At 38.4% G+C, this 18,728-nt stretch overlaps 1 protein-coding gene across 6 annotated transcripts in view; it reads left to right on the top strand.

Annotated features, from left to right (window-relative positions):
- Positions 1-18,728, top strand: part of ZNF280B (zinc finger protein 280B) — a 121,047-nt gene that overhangs the window by 15,760 nt on the left and 86,559 nt on the right. For 2 of the 6 annotated variants that reach the window (XM_064578754.1, XM_045887239.3), the window contains one exon: positions 4,683-9,532. The exons of 3 other annotated variants lie outside the window; for them this stretch is intronic. In XM_064578754.1, the coding sequence (XP_064434824.1) occupies positions 4,756-6,390 (1,635 nt within the window). In that variant the 5' untranslated portion in view covers positions 4,683-4,755 and the 3' untranslated portion in view covers positions 6,391-9,532. Of the gene's footprint in view, positions 1-4,667; positions 9,533-18,728 lie in introns of those variants that run through there. One more of the 6 variants, XM_064578753.1, reaches the window with a different exon arrangement.

Below are 18,728 nucleotides of genomic sequence, written 5' to 3'. Positions count from 1 at the left end.
GAACAAATATTTATTAAAAAAATATTTATGAAAACATTATTTTAGTTTTTCTTAGTTGTCCTAAAGTGGAATATACATGTTTAATGTAGTTTTAAGGATCCTGTGAGGCTCTCATTTCTCCCAAGGATATGTTCAATGGGCATTAAATTTTAAGGTAGCAAATGTAAGAAGAGTAGTGGGAAAGAGATATGAGTGCTATGGATGGGGAAAGAGTGAGGGGGTAGGGATGGGAATTCGAAGGAGTGGTAGTGGGGTGAAGAGTGAGGATAGGTATCAAAGGAATCCTGTTAGCTTAATCTCAGGAAGCTACTCAAGAAAGACTGATGCCTGAAAAAAAGGTGGTGTGTAGCTATAACAAAGACCCATGGAGAGGGCCATTGTTTAAATGCATAGGAATAACCTGGGAGATGAATTATCACCCACTGCCATCTCAGCTATCTTTGGCATGAAATCTTCTCATTAACTCCTTCCACGGCCCTTGGCAGCTCTGTTGATGGGGGATATGAAGTGGTTTTGAGGATTAACTCCTTAGATCTAGTAGGTCTTTGGCATGTCCAACTTCATGACCCTAAGTATCTTAAGATTCTGGTAAATTGGGCGCCTGGGTGGCTCAGTTGGTTAAGCGACTGCCTTCGGCTCAGGTCATGATCCCGGAGTCCTGGGATCGAGTCCCACATCGGGCTCCCTGCTCAGAGGGGAGTCTGCTTCTCCCTCTGACCCTATCCCCTCTCATGCTGTTTCTCTCTCTCTCTCTCAAATAAATAAATTAAAAAAAAAAAAAAAAGATTCTGGTAAATTGTAGAAAATAAAGGTACCAAAAGAGAAGTGATAAGAAAATTCCCGTGGTCTAATGTTATTATTTTTCTAAATGAACTCATTCATTACTCATTCACTTTGGGTTTGATTTTTTCCTTTTTTTCACTTTGAATAATTGGTTGGATGGAAAGTTAATTGGTACGGTCAACAGCTATAAAATCCTACCAAGATCATTTGGGTGAAAAATCTGACAATGTTCTTGGGACCCAGTTTATTTTTTATTTTTTTAAACAACAGAATTTGTTCTCATAGTTTTAGAGGCTGGAAAATTCAAGATCAAGGTGCTGGCTGATTTGCTTGCTTCCTCCTGGCTTGAAGACCTTCGCACTGTGTCTTCACATAGTGGGTGGGAGACAGAGAAGAAGCAAACTCTCGGATATCTCTTCTTGGTACTAATCCCATCATGAGGACCCCACCCTCATGAACTTATCTAAACCTAATTAGATGGGAACCCAAAGTTCCAGCTCCAAATACTATCACGTTGGGGGTTAGGGCTTCAACATACGAAGTTTGAAAGGACACAGTTTGGTCCATAGCATAATATAAAATGTATTCTCTAAAATTGGAGGAGTCATTTAACATGTAGGAATAGTGGAGTGATATAATTACAGGAGTGTTTTAAGATTCATCTAGTGATGGTATGCAGTTGGTGATAATTTGAAGGACAGAGAGACAAGACAATTTGGAGCCTAGTGCAGATGTACAAACATGAAGTAACTGGTGGACTCAAACTTAGAAATTGAGGGAGAAGCTTTAATAGGAATGGAAATGAAAGGTAGTTAGAATGACTAATGCTCTAAAAAGTTATTTAGAACCACTTATAACTTTCTTTGAATAATTTGATGGAGGTTGGGGGAGATTTGAACAGTTTTTATAAAATACAAGGAGATTAAAATTGAATCCAGCGAGACTCTGATCCTTAGAGACTAAGCAATTAATAGCACCATCACCAGAATTTAGACATGCATTAAGTTAGAGTTCTAGTGGAAAGAACACAGAACTAGAATTCAGGAATCGTGAACTTTAGTGCTAACTCTGTCTCCAGACTTTACATGTAAATTTAGATGAATCATAAATTTTTCTAGGCTTGAAAAGTTTATCCTCAGATAATTCTGATGATCATATTAGTTGTCAAATTAGATTTTATTCTATTTTTTATTTAAAATTTTTATTTTTTAACTTCAAGTTTTAAATTTTATTCTGATTTTTATATCAGGGAGAATGTTAATAATTTCAATTTAGAATTATTTCTTGAGAGAGGATATTAGAGCATCATGTAGAATTACCTAGAAGATAGTAACTAGAAATGTGGACGGTGATACTCAGGAGGTTAGATTAGGATAGAAGTTCTCCCATAGAACATTTTTGATGCACATGTAGGGGATTTCTACTAGCATCTCATAAGTAGAGGTCAGGGATACTGCTACCCATCCTAAATGCACCCAACAGCCCCCACAACAAAGAATTATCTGGTCCAGACATGTTAGTGGTACTTATGTTGGGAAACAGTGGACTAGGTGGCATCATGCTGGAGTTAGATGACTGAAATTGTAGAGAGACAGACCAAACCAATTTCGGTGACTCTAAAGAGCAGTGTTTTCAGATGTGCCTTATATGCTTTCTTGCATTGCATATCTCCTAATTATGTACTTGATCTTAATTTTAAGGTTGTAAATCACTATTCATGACACACTAGACTGTAAGCTTCATGCATTCACCACTTTCTACTTAGTACTTGTGTTTAGTGTCATACCAGTGTTGGGCAAGCAAAATATAGTTGTGGAACAAGTGACGAAAATAATAAATTTTTCTGCTTAATATTCTATTTCTTTTTTGACTTCTAAGTTGGTACATACATCTCAGGATTAAATATCTATGTGTTCCAAAATGATATGCTGATGTGCTAATTAAATTAATGGGAGGTACATGGCACATATTAGATGCCAGTTTAATTTTTATAGATGGGGTTTGAAGGGTCTACATTGAGCTACAATGAATTCTAACATTAGGTTTTCAGAAACTGGTGAGTTATGATCCAGAGTTTAAAGTACCTACATCTTGCTAGCCTAAAACCGATGTTTTTCAAACCACTAGTAGTGAGCCATTGATGAGTCATAATTGATTTTGTAGGTCATGGTCAATGTAAGAAAAATGAAATAGAAAATATTAGAATAAGCATCCCATGTAGTAAAGCAATTGCTATTTATATGTTTGTGTAGTGAGACTCCATATACATTGTTTTCTGTTTGTTTGTTTTTACTATGGGTTGTGATAAAAAATGTTTGTGAAAAGCTAGCAGCTTTCAGTCCTTCACAGGCCTACAGAGTATCTGACATGGACAAGGTTCTAAGAGTAAATCATAGAAAATGTGGAATTAATGGAGTACAGTCTATTCTACAAATAAAGGTTCTGATTAATGAAAGTTACTGTTAATTCATTTAACAAATCCTCCCATATTGTGCCAGGCACTGTTCTTTGTGCTGAGGATACAACAGTCAACAAAAGATAATCTCTGTCCTTTGGAGTTTACATTTTACTGGATGGACGGTAGAAAAGAATCAAGATAGATAAAGTTTATAATGTTTTAGGTGGTGATAAGGACTTGAAGGTGAGGGGAAGGGAAGAGAGATTGGGAATGTGAATTAGCAGTTGGTTGGAGTATTTGAGAAGCTCTTTGGGAAGACTTGCAACAGAAGTCTGAAGATGGTGAGGATTCAGCCATGCAGGTATCTGGATGATGAGCATTCATATTAGAAGGACAGCAAATACAGGGCCCTAAACAAGGTAAAATATTTAATGTGTTCAAGAAATAGCAAGGCGGTTAGTGTGGTTAGAGTGAGGTGGATAGGGGAGAGGAGTAGGACATAACTGCAGGGCAGTATGTAGGCTTGGAAGCATGGTCTTAACAGGCATTGAGCTATTTGAAGCACTTGGCCTTTTACTGAGTAAACTAGAAAGCCGTTGGAGGGTTTTGAGCTGAGCAGCGATAGAATGTGATTTGACAGAATTACTTTGCCTGCTATGTGGAAAAGAGACTGAGGTGGGCTGAGGGGGGAAATTCTGTTGGGTTTAAGTTCAGTGGGGAAGTTAGGATTGGAGGGAGAAATTTAGGAGACATCAGTGAATGGACTGTAATTAAAGTCTTGAGTTGGGATGACATTATCAAGAGAGTTTGTTCCCAATTTGCTAGGCATGTGTTAAGCATTTGACATTGAATTATGCTATTTGTTGACAGTGGGTAGGTACTCTTACTCTGTTCTTTGAATTTGACACTTCTTTTCTATATTAATATTACGAAATTAGTATGTATGAATCAATTAGGATATATACATTTACTATAAAATTTTCTGCAATTCAGCTACAAAATAAGGTACCATTGAATTGTTGGTGCTTTTTAAAAAAGAGCTGTTGCCTTAAGTCTAAGAAATAAGAACTTTTGCCTTTAAGATAAAACACATTTAAAAGTTTTAAACTTGCCATAGAAGATGCAGCTGGTTTGTGGCTGACTTAGAATTCCAGCTTAATCTTATCTGACTCCAAAGCCCATGTTTCTAAACACTGCCCAATGATACCTTTGTAAAATAACATATCCTTTACATATGATTTCACCTAGTGATTAGTTATTAGTGTTTCCCTCTTTTTTTAATAGAAGAAATCATAATCAGCTTAAGGCAAAGCTATGATTCTAGAGTTGCACAGACTTATAATAATAGCAGGATTTAAAGCTGTCATTTATCCTCTATGAGTTTTAGTGTCCGTATCTTATAAAATAAGGGTGTTTATAACTACTGTAGAGTTTTGGAGAGAATTAAATAAGATAATGCATTTTTCCATACTTAACTGATGTATAGTGTGTTTGTACTTAGGTGGCAGTTTATATAAAGAAAGCACTGGGACTGTGGCCACACCTTCAAGAATAAAAAAAAAAAAAATTAGAAAATGGAACAGCCATGTATATTATGTGAGGAAGAACAAGAGCTTGAACCACAGCAGAACATAGAAGAAACCAAAAAAGTAGATGATGAAGATGCTGAGCTGATCTTTGTTGGGGTGGAACATGTAAATGACGATGCTGAGCTGATCTTTGTTGGGGTGACTTCAAATTCAAAACCAGTTGTTTCAAATATTTTGAACAGAGTCACCCCAGGTTCATGTTCAAGGAGAAAAAAGTATGGTCACCTCAGAAAAGGTACTACTCACAAATTTCAGCCTATAAGTCATGTGACCCCTATATCAGAAGCAGTGACTGCCTTGCCAGTTTCTGAATCTGAATCAAGATCAACAGATAGTCCCATTATTATTGAGCCTTTGTCTAAACCTGATTATAAAAATAATTCACCACAAGTCGTGCCTAATAGCTCTTCAGAGTTATGTTCTCCTTTGATTACATTCACAAGTTCATTACAGCATCCAGTAGGAGCAGCACTTTCTGTAGGAGGTATGAATAAAAGTCCTTGCATATCAAAGCAACTTTCCCCTGCTGAAGTAAATGACATAAATCCCAAAAGGCCTAAACTCAGTGATGGAATTATAGAGGGACATGCTTCAGCTTTGTCCCCTTCAGGTATCTTTCATACAATGACTTCGCAGCAAAGCACATTTTCAAACAGTGTTCATACCTCATTAAGCCATGTTCAGAATGGAGCACCTTTTCCAACAGCTTTTCCAAAGGACAGTGTCCATTTTGAGCCTATAAATGCTATTAAGGAAAATAGACCGGCAAAAACAGACTTTTTGAGTCTAGCAAGTCAAAACCAGATTGTTGATCCCAAGAAAGGAAGTCTGGTCATATTACTTCGTGACTTTTATTATGGGCAACATAAAGGAGACGGTCAGCCAGAACAGAAGACTCACACAACTTTTAAATGCCTCAGCTGCTTGAAAGTTCTAAAAAATGTCAAGTTTATGAATCACATGAAGCACCATTTGGAACTTGAGAAGCAGAGGGGTGACAGCTGGGAAAGCCACACCACCTGCCAGCACTGCCACCGACAGTTTCCCACTCCCTTCCAGCTGCAGTGTCACATTGAAAGTGTACACACCACCCAGGAGCCTTCTGCTGTCTGTAAAATTTGTGAATTGTCTTTCAAAACAGATCAGGTTCTCTTACAGCACATGAAGGACAATCATAAGCCTGGCGAAATGCCCTATGTGTGCCAGGTTTGCAATTACAGATCGTCAGCCTTTGCTGATGTAGAAACACATTTCAGAAAATGCCATGAAAACACTAAGAATTTGCTCTGTCCATTCTGTCTCAAAATTTTCAAAACTGCAACACCGTACATGTGTCATTATAGGGGACACTGGGAAAAGAGTGTTCACCAGTGTTCCAAATGCCGGCTACAGTTTTTAACTTTTAAGGAGAAAATGGAGCACAAGACTCAGTGTCATCAAATGTTTAAGAAGCCTAAGCAACTAGAGGGATTGCCCCCTGAAACAAAGGTTGTTATTCAAGTGTCACTGGGACCTCTTCAACCAGGATCAGTGGAAGTAGCATCCATTACTGTGAGCACATCTGATTCTGAACCATCACCCCCCAGGTCTAAAAGCAGAATTTCAAAAAAACCTCATTAATTCTAGTTTCAGTAAATCTAAAGCAGGTATTTCAATCAAAGTCAAAAACCCCATAAAAAAAAAAAAAAAACCCATACACTATTCAATAGCATCAAAAATAGTGAAACCAATGAGTCATTTATGAATTTCTTTTTAAATTCATGAAATACAGTATTGTCTGATCGGAATTTTGAAATGTTATTTAAAAATTTGCTACCTGGTGTTCATGTACTGTATCTGGCTTAACACATAAAAGATGTTTTGTGTATGTATGTGTGTGAGACAAAAAAGTGGAAACCTATTTATTATTTTGATATTTCATGTTACTTGTAAGTTTGAAAGCTCTCATTTCTGTGTATAGAATCTATATATAGAGTTTTTTCTAAGTACTTAATTTTATCTTCAACTTTTTCCATGCCTTGAAGATTTCAGTATTCACTCTAGTCAGACTTGAATGGCTTTGTTACATTATGGTCCCATTTGCTGCTGAGCTCCCAGAAGTGTCTGTCTTGTGCTCGTCTAAAGTAATCTGACCCTGAGATCCTGAGTGTGGAGAAGTTGAGGGACAAGGTGTGGCATGAATGGGAGCCAGAAACTGGGAGGTTAGTCAGTGGAGAGCAGTGGCTTCTTATTCTGGTTGAGGGCTCACACACACACACACACACACACACACACGCTCTGTCACACTTACTCTTATTCTGGTTGAGGGCTCACACACACACACACGCTCTCTCACACTCACTCACTCACTCACTCTAGTCTTGGAGCCCAGGCAGAAGGACTACTGTCTCAGAGTAACTTTTCCTAGCACAAGAAGATCCAAGGAAGCAAAACCATTAAAATAAAATGCTTGGTATTTTGGCAAGGGACTCCTGCAGACATGAAACAATCACTGTACCATTGGCTTCAGATGGAAAAGCAGGGGTAATGAATAGAATGGGGCCTGGTGCCAGTGGGCCTCCTGTTGAGTGATCCAAAGAAGAATTCAGTTTGTTCCCTTCCCTCTCCCTTTTGGCTGGCCTTTGGTCAGAACGAATTAGCTGTATACCTCTAAGTCACATCAGTAAAGCAAGTAAAATTTCTCAAGGGAAAGAAGCCCTGACGTCCATAGTTTGAACTGCACTGGACCCACAGTTTGAACTGAAAAGGGTCAAACAAATGGTATCTCTCCAGTTCAAGGACTAGGCTAAATTTAGTTCTCTTACTATTAAACTGGAATGGGGTTGTCCAAGAATAGTAGGTACAGTGGATAAAAGCAGCCCATGGTGACTTAGTAGAATTAAACCCCTTATAGGGCTTTTCCTTATATTTTTCCATGTACATATATCTTAGCCCAGTTGAACATGTGAAATTTGCAATTTTGTTTCTTGCCTTAGACATGAATGTATTACAGTTAACAGTTACTCTGTTGTGTGTATAGTTTCCCTTATCAAACTAGTTGAGTTTAAAGTCGTCCTTGACACACTCCGATGTGTAAGAAATGTCCCATTTATTTCATTAGGTATTAGGTCTTAGAGTTACTGTCCTTCAACTAATCTATCCAACTGTCTAATCCTTGACTATACTGTTGGGGGGAACCTTTTCCCCTTGCCATTTCCAAGGACTCTCACATAACAGGAGTGCTCTCTGAGTATTGGTTCCTGAACATCACCCGTGGCTGTTTCTATGGGTTCCCAGGATTGAGTCTCCTGGGTATTTTCTAGTGCCATCCCTTCTTTTTCCACCTTGACTCAAGTACCTAGAAGCCTCTGTACATGACTTAAGGAAACTAGGACGCTGTCCATAGACCTGAGCAAGGAGAAATGTCTCCTTTTTATATTTTATATTCCCTTGCTTTCTCCTCCTCTTCTTTAACGGTACCTTATCTCTCCCCACTTCTTTCTTCCCTCCTCAATCTCGTTAAATTCCCTACGCTTTCACAGAAAGCTGGGAAGTGATAGTCATTAGGGGCTTAGCATCCCTTATAGAATTGGGAAGGACAGATAACAAGGTAGCTGTGAGTTTATTGTCTATGGTTTAAAGAATTTCCTGAGTGTAGATTCTATTGTATTTATTTGCTCAATGCTTGATTGATTGATTTGCACTTTGAACATTTTACTAGGCCTTTTTATTAGTTTGCTTGGGCCAAGGCACTTTGTTAATATTTTAGCCTGAGCCTATTTCTTTAGGTGGAGTGTGTGTGTGTGTGTGTGTGTGTGTGTGTATGTATGCGCACACTTGTTTTAGTCTCAGGTGGAAACTTGTATATAAATAGATATGCAGACTTTTGCATACTTATCTCCCTTATTCTGTTCCTGTAACAGAAATTCTGTTTTGAAAACAGTAAAAATATGAAATATTTTAGTTCTGTCTTTTTGTGGTTGCTTGGTATTATCAACACTGTTAACTGTTTGCTGTTTAACTGAAGTATGACCCTAAGGAGTACAAATTGTTATTTATTGCCAACTACAGGTTCTGGTGATGTGGCCCCTGTCTACCTCCTCTTGCTTTTCCATTCCCTGCCATGCTACTCAACCATTTTCCCCACTGGTGCACTATTTTTGACACACTGGCCTTGCTTTTCTTTAAGCAAATCACATTTCTTCCTGTTCCAAAGACTTCGCAATTGCTCTTCTCTTAGAATGCTTTTCTCCTAGGCCTGCATGGCTTGCTACCTCGCTTAATTGTTTGATATTTCCTTTAGTTTGTTGAGCTTCACCAATGTTCTTAAAAGATACTGACAATGAAATCTCCATCCTCCTTCTTACCACTCCCCCTTTTAAAGGCACTTTAAGCCTCCCCACTCCCTTTTACCTCTCCAATCTGGTTAAATTTCCTAGGTTTTCATAAAAAGCTGGGAAGATAATCATCAAAAGCTTTGCTTTTTTTAGAATTGAGCTAGCTTGAGTCAATTTCCGTGCCTGTAACCAAAAGAAACTGAATATAGTGAGTTCAGTTTTTTCAGGAGCTTTCTCTGTTTTTCTATTGATACCTCTATATTTTTTTAACGCAATGTCACTTTGTTTTGTTTACAAATATATTGAATATCTGTCAAGATTACTATTTTGTTATTGCCCTTTGTGAATTTCCATGTCTATTTTGCTTGCTTGTTCTTTCAGATGAAATTTATTATTTTGTTAATGTTGCCAAAAATTGTAAGTAAAATAGCAATTGTAATAAAATGTTGTTTTGAAAAAAACCTTTTTGTTTTATTATCTTTTCACCAGTAAAGTTTAAGTTAATTTTTATTTGGTACCACTATGTGGATTCTTTGCCTTCCTGCCAGTTGTGTTTATTTTTAATCATATTGCATTGGCCAAAACTTCAAAACAGTGAGATGTAAATGAGCTTTTCTGTTCTTGGTTTTAGTGAGAATGCCTTACCATTAAAGGTAATGCTCATATTGTTTAATGAATTTCTGCCTTTAGAATTTTTAAAGAAAATTGCTTAGTTTTATTGGATAATTTACAACGTCTGTTGAGAGTCATTTACATTTTCTTTACTATCCTAAAGTTATGCTCAGCCTGATTCACGACTTTTCTATTAGAAACCTTCCTCTCTCTTTTTTTTTTTTAACATTTTATTTATTTGAGAGAGAGAGTGAGCAAGAGAGAGCCCAAGTGGTAGGGGAAGAGGCAGAGAGACAAGCAGACTCCGCACTGAGCAGGGAGCCAGGCACAGGGCTGGTCCCAGGACCCTGAGATCATGACCTGAGCCAAAGGCAGATGCTTAACCGACGGAGCCATCCAGGCATCCTGAAACCTTCCTCTCCTGAGGTAATATTTCCACTTCTTCTACTCAGAATCTCATTCCTTTTCTCACTTTTAATTTTGAAATGGATTTCCTTTTCCCTTCATTAGATTTGCCACAGTTTTATCAATGTTTCTGATTTCCTTTTTCCAAGGAGCAACCCTTGATTTATTATCTCAACTAATTCTGTTTTCTCTATTTTTGTCTTGATTCATTATATACCTCTACTTTCTTTAGGATTGTTTTTTTTTTTTATAAAGACCTTTTATTTTAAAAGTTTTATTTTTTGGGGCTCCTGGGTGGCTCAGTCGTTAAGTGTCTGCCTTTGGCTCAGGTCATGATCCTGGGGTCCTGGGATCGAGCCCCACATCGGGCTCCCCACGCGGGGAGCCTGCTTCTCTCTCTCCCACTTCCCCTGCTTTTGTTCCCTCTCTTGCTGTGTCTCTCTCTCTCAAATAAATAAAATCTTAAAAAAAACAAAAGCTTTTTTTTCTTTAATAAAAGATTTAAACTTTGCCTACCTTTGTTTACAGCTTTGAATCCCAAATATTTTGATAGCATATTTTCATTTTTATTAAAGTTTTCATTCTACATACTTTTCTGAGTAAGTTAATCCCAAAGGTATGCAGGCTGAATATTTTAGTCTGAATTTACAGTTTACTGTGAATTAAATTTTCCTTGGAGCTTTGAGGTTATACACTGTGTGTGGGTATACACTAAATGTCTTTATATACACACATCCTTTTCAAATTACTACATGGGTTATTAAAAAATATTTGATAAAAATATGAACTGTTTTAATTCTAGAAATCTGTCCCCCAAAATGAATATAGTATAAAAGGTAAAAGTATGAAAATACTCATTTGAAAGAAATTCCTAATGACAAAACTTGGAAATGTTAAAGAAAAATTATTCATGACATCTAGGGTGTAGAATAAGGGGTTTGATCAGATATCGAGTGTGGTCAGATATCAATGGTGGGGAGTTTTCCCTAAACTGACCCAATAGGATTCTTGCTAAAACTGGACTAAAGGCAGAGCCCAAGGTGGGAGTATATTATCTATTGCTTTATAACAAATTACCACAAAACTAACAGCTTAAAAAAACTCATCTCCCACTGTTTCTGAGAGTTGGGAATCCAGGAGCAACTTAGTTGGGTTGTTGTGGCTCCGAGTTCCATGAGGTACAGTCACCTGTACTGAAGGTGACTGAAGGCCTGACTGAGCCTGGAGGATTTGCTTCCAAGATGGCTCACTCACATGGCTATTGACAGGAAACTCCAGTTCCTTGCTCACTGTTGGGAGAAAGCCTCAGTTCCTCCATATGAGCCTTTCTACTGGGTTACCTATGTGTTCTCAGGACATGCCTAGCTGGCTTATAGAACAAGTATTCCCAGGGAGTGAGCAAGGAGGCTGCACTGTCTTTTATGACCTAGTCTCAGACATTTTACTCTGTTATTTCTACAATATTCTATTCATTTGAAGTGAGCCACAAGTCCAGCCCACATACCAAGGGGAAGGTAATTAGGCTCAACCTTTGAAGGGGGAAAAAAAATATGGGCATAATTTTAAACTACCAGGTTTCATACTTGGGCCACATTATTTATTACATACCTCCTAATGTGCAAAATACATTCACCTGAATCTCATCATCTAAATCAGGTCTAGATGTGGATCAGGTTCTAGGGTGGTATTCCTTATGTGCGGTATCTCAAGAACAGTTCGTCTAGATCTTAAGACCTGTGAACCAAAGGGATGAGTTATCTGCCCACCTACGTCTCCACCCACCACAAAGGTGGGACAGGCATAGGACAACCTTTATAGACATGCCTGTTCATAAAGGGGAAGGGGAGATGGCAGTTATTTGTCAGTAGCAATTCTGAAATCCCACTAAGTACATGTTGGTGTTCATTGATTAGGACTCAAGGCCTGGAAATTCTCTTGGCTTTGATCTCAGGACTCTTGATTCTTCCCTATGACATACTTCCTTTTATATGAAAGGCAGTACGTGGTTATAGCTGAATCGTTTGCTCAGCCTGCTTCCTGCTCATAGCAGGTAGAAGTCCAAAGTTCTCTTTTTATTTTGTACTCTGACCCTTTCAGTGTAAGCTAGAGACATTTCTTCAAGTATATTCTCTTAGAAACTTTGTCTCCTGTTAATCTTACTGGTGTTCATGCTAAAGAAGTCCACTCCAAAGCTACAACCACACATCTCAAGATACAACCTTTTCCATCTTGGTTTTGTGCTGAGACAGCTGAGGGACAACACCCTTAAGCTTAGTAGAAGCCCTATTGTGTGATTGAGGTGATCTTTAGAGGGCCTTGGCCTGACTGGATGGTGCTCTGGCGCATCATCTTTCATCTTTCTGAGCCTTAAAGAATTTTACAGTCATATTTCCAGGAATCTTTAGACCACATTTCTTCAGTGCCCTGGGTATGCTCTTCGCTTGGTAGCCATTAATTTCAGCATCTTTTGCCATCTGAAGAGACTGGAAATTTTCAAACCCTGCAAGTTCTGGCTCTTGTTTTATTTAACAATCCTACCCCTAACTGCACCCACCCCCTTCATACTGTACTATAATCAACAATAAGAAGAAGCCAGGTGGTACTTCCAGCTCTCCGGCTGGAAATCTCCTTAGCTAGATGACTGAATTAGTTAGGTACATTTTCTGCTTCTCATATAACTGAAGGTGTTAATGTTACCAAACTTTCTACCACTACATAACCCCTTTCTCAATTTTCTAATAGCATGTTCCTCATTTTTAAGCCATACTGGAGTGTTCTCAAAGTTCAGTTTTTTTGTTTGTTTGGTTTTTTACTCAGTCTTGAACTAACACTCTCCTCAGAGTCCTTCCAGCTTTTGCCCACTGCCCAGTTCCAAAGCCATATTTTAGATATGGGTTATAGCACCATTCCCCTTCCAGGTGCCAAAATCTGTATTAGCAATCTATGACTGTGTAAAATATCAGGGCAAACTTGCCAGTTTAAAACAGTTTTCAAGAGTCAAAAATTTGGAATCTGCTTAGCTGAGTAGCTCTGGCTCAGCTTTTTTTTTTTTAAGTATTTATTTATTTGAGACAGAGAGAATGAGAGAGACAGCACATGAGAGGGGGGAGGGTCAGAGGGAGAAGCAGGCTCCCCGCTGAGCAGGGAGCCCGATGCGGGACTCGATCCTGGGACTCCAGGATCATGACCTGAGCTGAAGGCAGTCACTTAACCAACTGAGCCACCCAGGCGCCCTCTGGCTCAGCTTCTTTTCTGAGGTTGCCAGTTAAGGTGTTGGCTAGAGCTCTGGCATCTGAAGGCTTAACTGGGGCTGGAGGATCAGTACTATAGTCTGAATATTTTTGTTCCCCCCAAGTTCATTGAAATCCCAAGCCCCAAAAGTGATGGTATTAGTATATGGGGACTTTGGGAAGTGATTAGGTCATGAGGGTACAGCCCTCTTGAGTGGGATTAGTGTTTTTATAAAAGATCACACAGAACTCCCTAGCCCTTCCCACCATGTGAAGAAACGAGAAGCCTCACCTCACTTGACCATGTTGACACCCTGCTCTTGGACTTCCAGCCTCCAGAACTGTGAGCAGCAAATTTCTCTTGTTTATAAGCTACCCAGTCTATGTATTTTATTACAGTAACTTGAATGGACTAAGGCAATCGACCTCTAAACTTACACGGCTGTTGGCAGGAGGCCTCAGTTACTTGTTACATGTTCCTTGTGTCATGTCGGCTGGCTTCTAGCATAGTTGAGTGCAAGGAAGAGCAAGGAGAGCAAGGAGGAAGCTGCAACCTAGCTGGGAGATGAATAACATCACTTCTGTTAAATACTATTGGTCAAACAGACCAATCTTGGTATAATATGGAAGTTGACCACATGAGGGCAGGAATACCAGGGGGTGGGGAATCCTTGGGGGCAATCTTGGAGCTACCTCGGGGAGAAGGGAATGTTAGAAATTTTTGTGACATTCCATAGGAAATGCAGATAAAATCAAGTTAATGATCATGGTGTTACCTTCTCACTCTCCAGTTTGCTGTTTTGGCTGACACTGACCAGCTTGAGATGAGATTCTTTTAGGAGTAAGTACATTAGTTTAAAAACTTTGAATATGTAATACATTCACATTCTTCAAACATCAAAAAGTGTAACAATTCTCAGATTCTTTTTTAGCTTTCTAGATAATTTATTTTTTCTCCTACTTTTTTAAGTTTTCCTCACCTTGCTTTTTTGTTTTTGAAAATGTAACAATTTCACAATGTCTTATGGCATATAAATTGGCAAAATCATTACCTAAAAATATGAAAGAACTAATTAAAAACTTTTTTCTGAAGTATTTTTTTTTAAGATTTTTATTTATTTATTAGAGAGAGAGAAAGTGTGTGAGTGAGGGAGCAGAGGGAGAGGGACAAGCAGACTCCACACTGAGTGCAGAGCCTGACACAAGGCTTGATGCGGGGCTTGATGTGGGGCTTGATGCAGGGCTTGGTCTCAGGACCCTGAGATCATGACCTGAGCTGAAATCAAGAGTTGGACGTTCAACCCACTCAGCCACCCAGGTGTCCCTTTTTTGAAGTGTCTCTAAAGATTGCTTAGAGCAATCTCTAATGCACTGATAGGAAATTATTGTAAGGAAAAAAAAAAAAAAACCTGGCTAGCTCACAAAGAAGAAATATAACTACTTAATAAATAAATGCAAAATACTCAATCTCAATGGTAAACATAGAAATGGAAATTAAACAATGGTATCTTATTGATGAATATTCTAGAAAATATAATGTCTATTGCCAATGAGAATATGATGAAAAGTGCCAATTGGTATAAATCATTCTGGAAGTTATTTTAAAATGTGAATTAAAAAGCAATAATGTCACATTCTTTCATAGATAGCATTTACAAATTCAGTAAAAATTCATGGAATAATGTTTATATATCAGAAATGTAGCATACAAGAAACTCCCAAGATTTTAGTTTGTACTTATAGGAAGTGGGAATAATTGCTCAAAAATTGAATGCTTTGGTACTCCTGTTTAATAGCTATATATACACACACATATACACATATTTATTAAAGATAGATTGCAGTAGTATGAAGTAAAACCAGCAGGATACAAAGTTCTGTATACATTGTGATTCGAACTATGGAGAAAATACATGAAGGAAAAAACTAAGAGTGACTTCTGTACTCATCCAACTTCTGAATTATTTAGTCTTTATAGGATACGAACAAGCACTCCTTAAAAATATTTCCAGATTTTATGCAGTGAGCTTGCATTGTTTTGAAAATTTTATTCATATAAAATGAGGAGCTTACTTTCTTTGCTCCAACTAGCAGTTGGAAATATATCTTACATGCTTTTTGGGGGGCAAGGTGGGAGGGCAGGAATTGATTATAAACTCTTCAACTAGTACAGCTTCTATTGTGCCCTATGGGTTGACAAAATAGTTGGGTTCTGTTTTTCCTATATCCACCTTCTCCCAAAATATTCACTGAATCATTTTAGCTTCCTTCCCTTGACTTTTGTCCCATATAAGTAACCAACATTTAAGTTTCCTGGTGAGTTAAAATGTCTATCCATTTGATAATCAAGTCATATTGATAATATGTAGACCCAGGCTCAGCCAGGTGGCAGGTTCATGCCACCATTCTTCATCTGGGTCTTTCATTGTGCCAAGCACCAGGATAGACCAGCATACAGTAGTACTCAGCTTCCTTCTTGGGCTGGGACCCCAAAAGGGTGAGGGCAGCTTTGACCCCAGGAGGGAGCGTGAGAACTGGGTGGGAGTCCATGAGTGTTTGTTGTGTTTGTCATAAATCAGTGTTGTGGGAGTTTGTCCAGACTTCTGCTGGAATCGGTGAGGATAGTTACCATTAGTGACTATTCCAGTGCTGGACTCAGGTAAGAGTGACTGTCCCTCCTGGGGATGGTCAGAAGGGCTCTTGAGTCACCATAGCCTGAGGACTGGTCTCTGAAACTGAAAACAGACTCAGGAATGCAGAACAGGAGCAGAAGGATCACTCCAAAGACCAGCCTCTGAAATCTCCATGAACCTGGACAATGAATGAGTAGAGGGGGGACAAGGGGATGGACCTAGGCCATGGTGCAAATATCCCAAGGATCTACTGGCTTCTCAGCTAATGCTGAGCTCTCTATTGGCTCTTTTATTCCCTCCTCAATACCCTGGGTGAAGGATATGTGTGTGGTGCATTATGCCAATCTGTTCCCTTTACTGGTCTCTCAACTGTGTCCTCAGCTCGAAAAGCAGCTCCCTTGCCAGGAGACAAGTTTACCTGATGAAGCAACCTTTTATGTGGGCCATTGAGTCCAGAACCCTTGTAATTTGGAGCTCTGAGTTTGTTTCAGAGTGCTTACTTCTGAGGGAATGCATAGTGCCACATGAGGGCTTCATGAGGGCTTCTTCAAGAGAAGGTGAACGCTGAGGTGATGGGAAATAGGGAGAATGAAGGATCATCTGTTCATTCATTCAACTAACAAATATTGTTTTAATTCCTTTGATTTTTTTCCCCCTACAACTTGTAGCTTGCCTTTCACTTTCTTCCTGGTATATTTGGATGAGCAGAAGCTTTTACTTTTTTTTTTTTTTTAAGTAAGTTTTACGCCCAACGTGGGGCTCAAACTCATGACCCTGAGATCAAGAGTCACATCTACTATCTGAGCCAGCCAGGTGCCGGAGAAGCTTTACTTTTTATGAAGTCCAATTTATCATATTTTTCTCTTGTATCCTTGGTATCTTTGTGCCTTGTCCATGGCAAGCTTATAAAAATATTCTCTCTCTCTCTTTTTTCCCTGAATCTTTATTGTTTTGGCTTTCACATTTGGGTCCATAAACCATATTGAATTAATTTTGTGTTTGGTGTGAGGTAGGGAGTCAAAGTTCCTTTTTTCCTTTTCTAATACAAATATCCAGTTGTTCTAGTATCATTTATTAAAAGCACTTTTTTCCTTTGGCTTTCATTGGTAGCTTTGTTGAAAAATCAAGTAGTCACACTTGTAACTTGTAACACTTGTTTAAATGTCTTGGTTTATTTGTTTATTTCTCCAACTTTATTGAGGTATAATTGACAAATAAAATTGTATATATTTAAAGTGTACAGTGTGATGATCTGGCATATGTATACATTGTGAAAAGATGTCCACGATTGAGTTCATTAGTGCATCTATCATCTCACATAATTACCTTTTTGTGTGTATGTGATGAGAACACTTAAGATATATTGTCTTAGCAAATTTAAAGTATACAATACAGTATAAAGTGTTGGTTTATTTTTGAAACACCCATACCACACAGTCTTTTTTTTTATTGTTTTTTTTATTATTTTGTTATGTTAATCGCCATACATTACATCATTAGTTTTTGATGTAGTGCTCCACGATTCAGTGTTTGTGTATAACACCCAGTGCTCCATGCAGAATGTGCCCTCTTTAATACCCATCACCAGGCCAACTCATCCCCCATCTCCCTCCCCTCTAGAACCTTCAGTTTGTTTTTCAGAGTCCATAGTCTCTCATGGTTCCTCTCCCCCTCCAATTTTCCCCCTTTCATTCTTCCCCTCCTGCTATCTTCTTCTTTTTTTTAACATATAATGTATTATTTGTTTCAGAGGTACAGGTCTGTGATTCAACAGTCACAGCGCTCACCATAGCACATACCCTCCCCAATGTCTATCACCCAGCCACCCCATCCCTCCCACCTCCCACCATTCCAGCAACCCTTAGTTTGTTTCCTGAGATTAGGAATTCCTCGTATCAGTGAGGTCATATGATACACGTCTTTCTCTGATTGACTTATTTCGCTCAGCATAGTAACCTCCAGTTCCATCCATGTCATTGCAAATGGCAAGATTTCATTCCTTTTGATGGCTGCATAATATTCCATTGTATATATATACCACTTCTTCTTTATCCATTCATCTGTCGATGGACATCTTGGCTCTTTCCACAGTTTGGCTATTGTGGACATTGCTGCTATAAACATCGGGGTGCACATACCCCTTCGGATCCCTATGTTTGTATCTTTGGGGTAAATACCCAGTAGTGCAATTGCTGGATCATATGGTAGCTCTATTTTCAACTTTTTGAGGAACCTCCATACTGTTTTCCAGAGTGGCTGCACCAGCTTGCATTCCCACCAACAGTGTAGGAGTGTTCCCCTTTCTCTGCATCCCTGCCAACATCCGTCATTTCCCATACCACAGTCTTGATTACTATAGTTTTATAGAAGGTTTCAAGATTACTAGGGCTATTCTAGGTCCTTTAGATTTCCAGGTAACTTTAAAATCATTTAATAATTTTTGCCAACCCATTGGAATTTTGGAATTGGTTTGAATGTCTATTCCAATTTGGAGATATGTAATATCTTAAAAATATTGAGACAGTTTTTTACTTCTTCCTTCCAAATTTTATGTCTTCCTCACTTTTTTTTTTTTGAACCAAAATGAAATCTCTGATTTAATGCAGGTTTCACCTTGATGAGGAACATAAGGTGAGCTTGGTCCCTTCCATAAAATGTTTCACAGACTTTCATTAGTAACATTTTAATGGCTTTTTAATAAGGAAGTTTCCAGTAACATATATTTTACTTTTTATGTAATAATAAGTCATTAAAATATGACA

Source organism: Mirounga angustirostris, unplaced genomic scaffold (genome assembly GCF_029215605.1).
Source record: "Mirounga angustirostris isolate CCGP_5_RB_7025 unplaced genomic scaffold, mMirAng1.0.hap1 SCAF_14, whole genome shotgun sequence".
In the NCBI taxonomy this organism is placed as follows: Eukaryota; Metazoa; Chordata; class Mammalia; order Carnivora; family Phocidae; genus Mirounga; species Mirounga angustirostris.
Note: the sequence above shows the minus strand (reverse complement) of the source record. Positions and strands in the feature narration are given on the sequence as shown.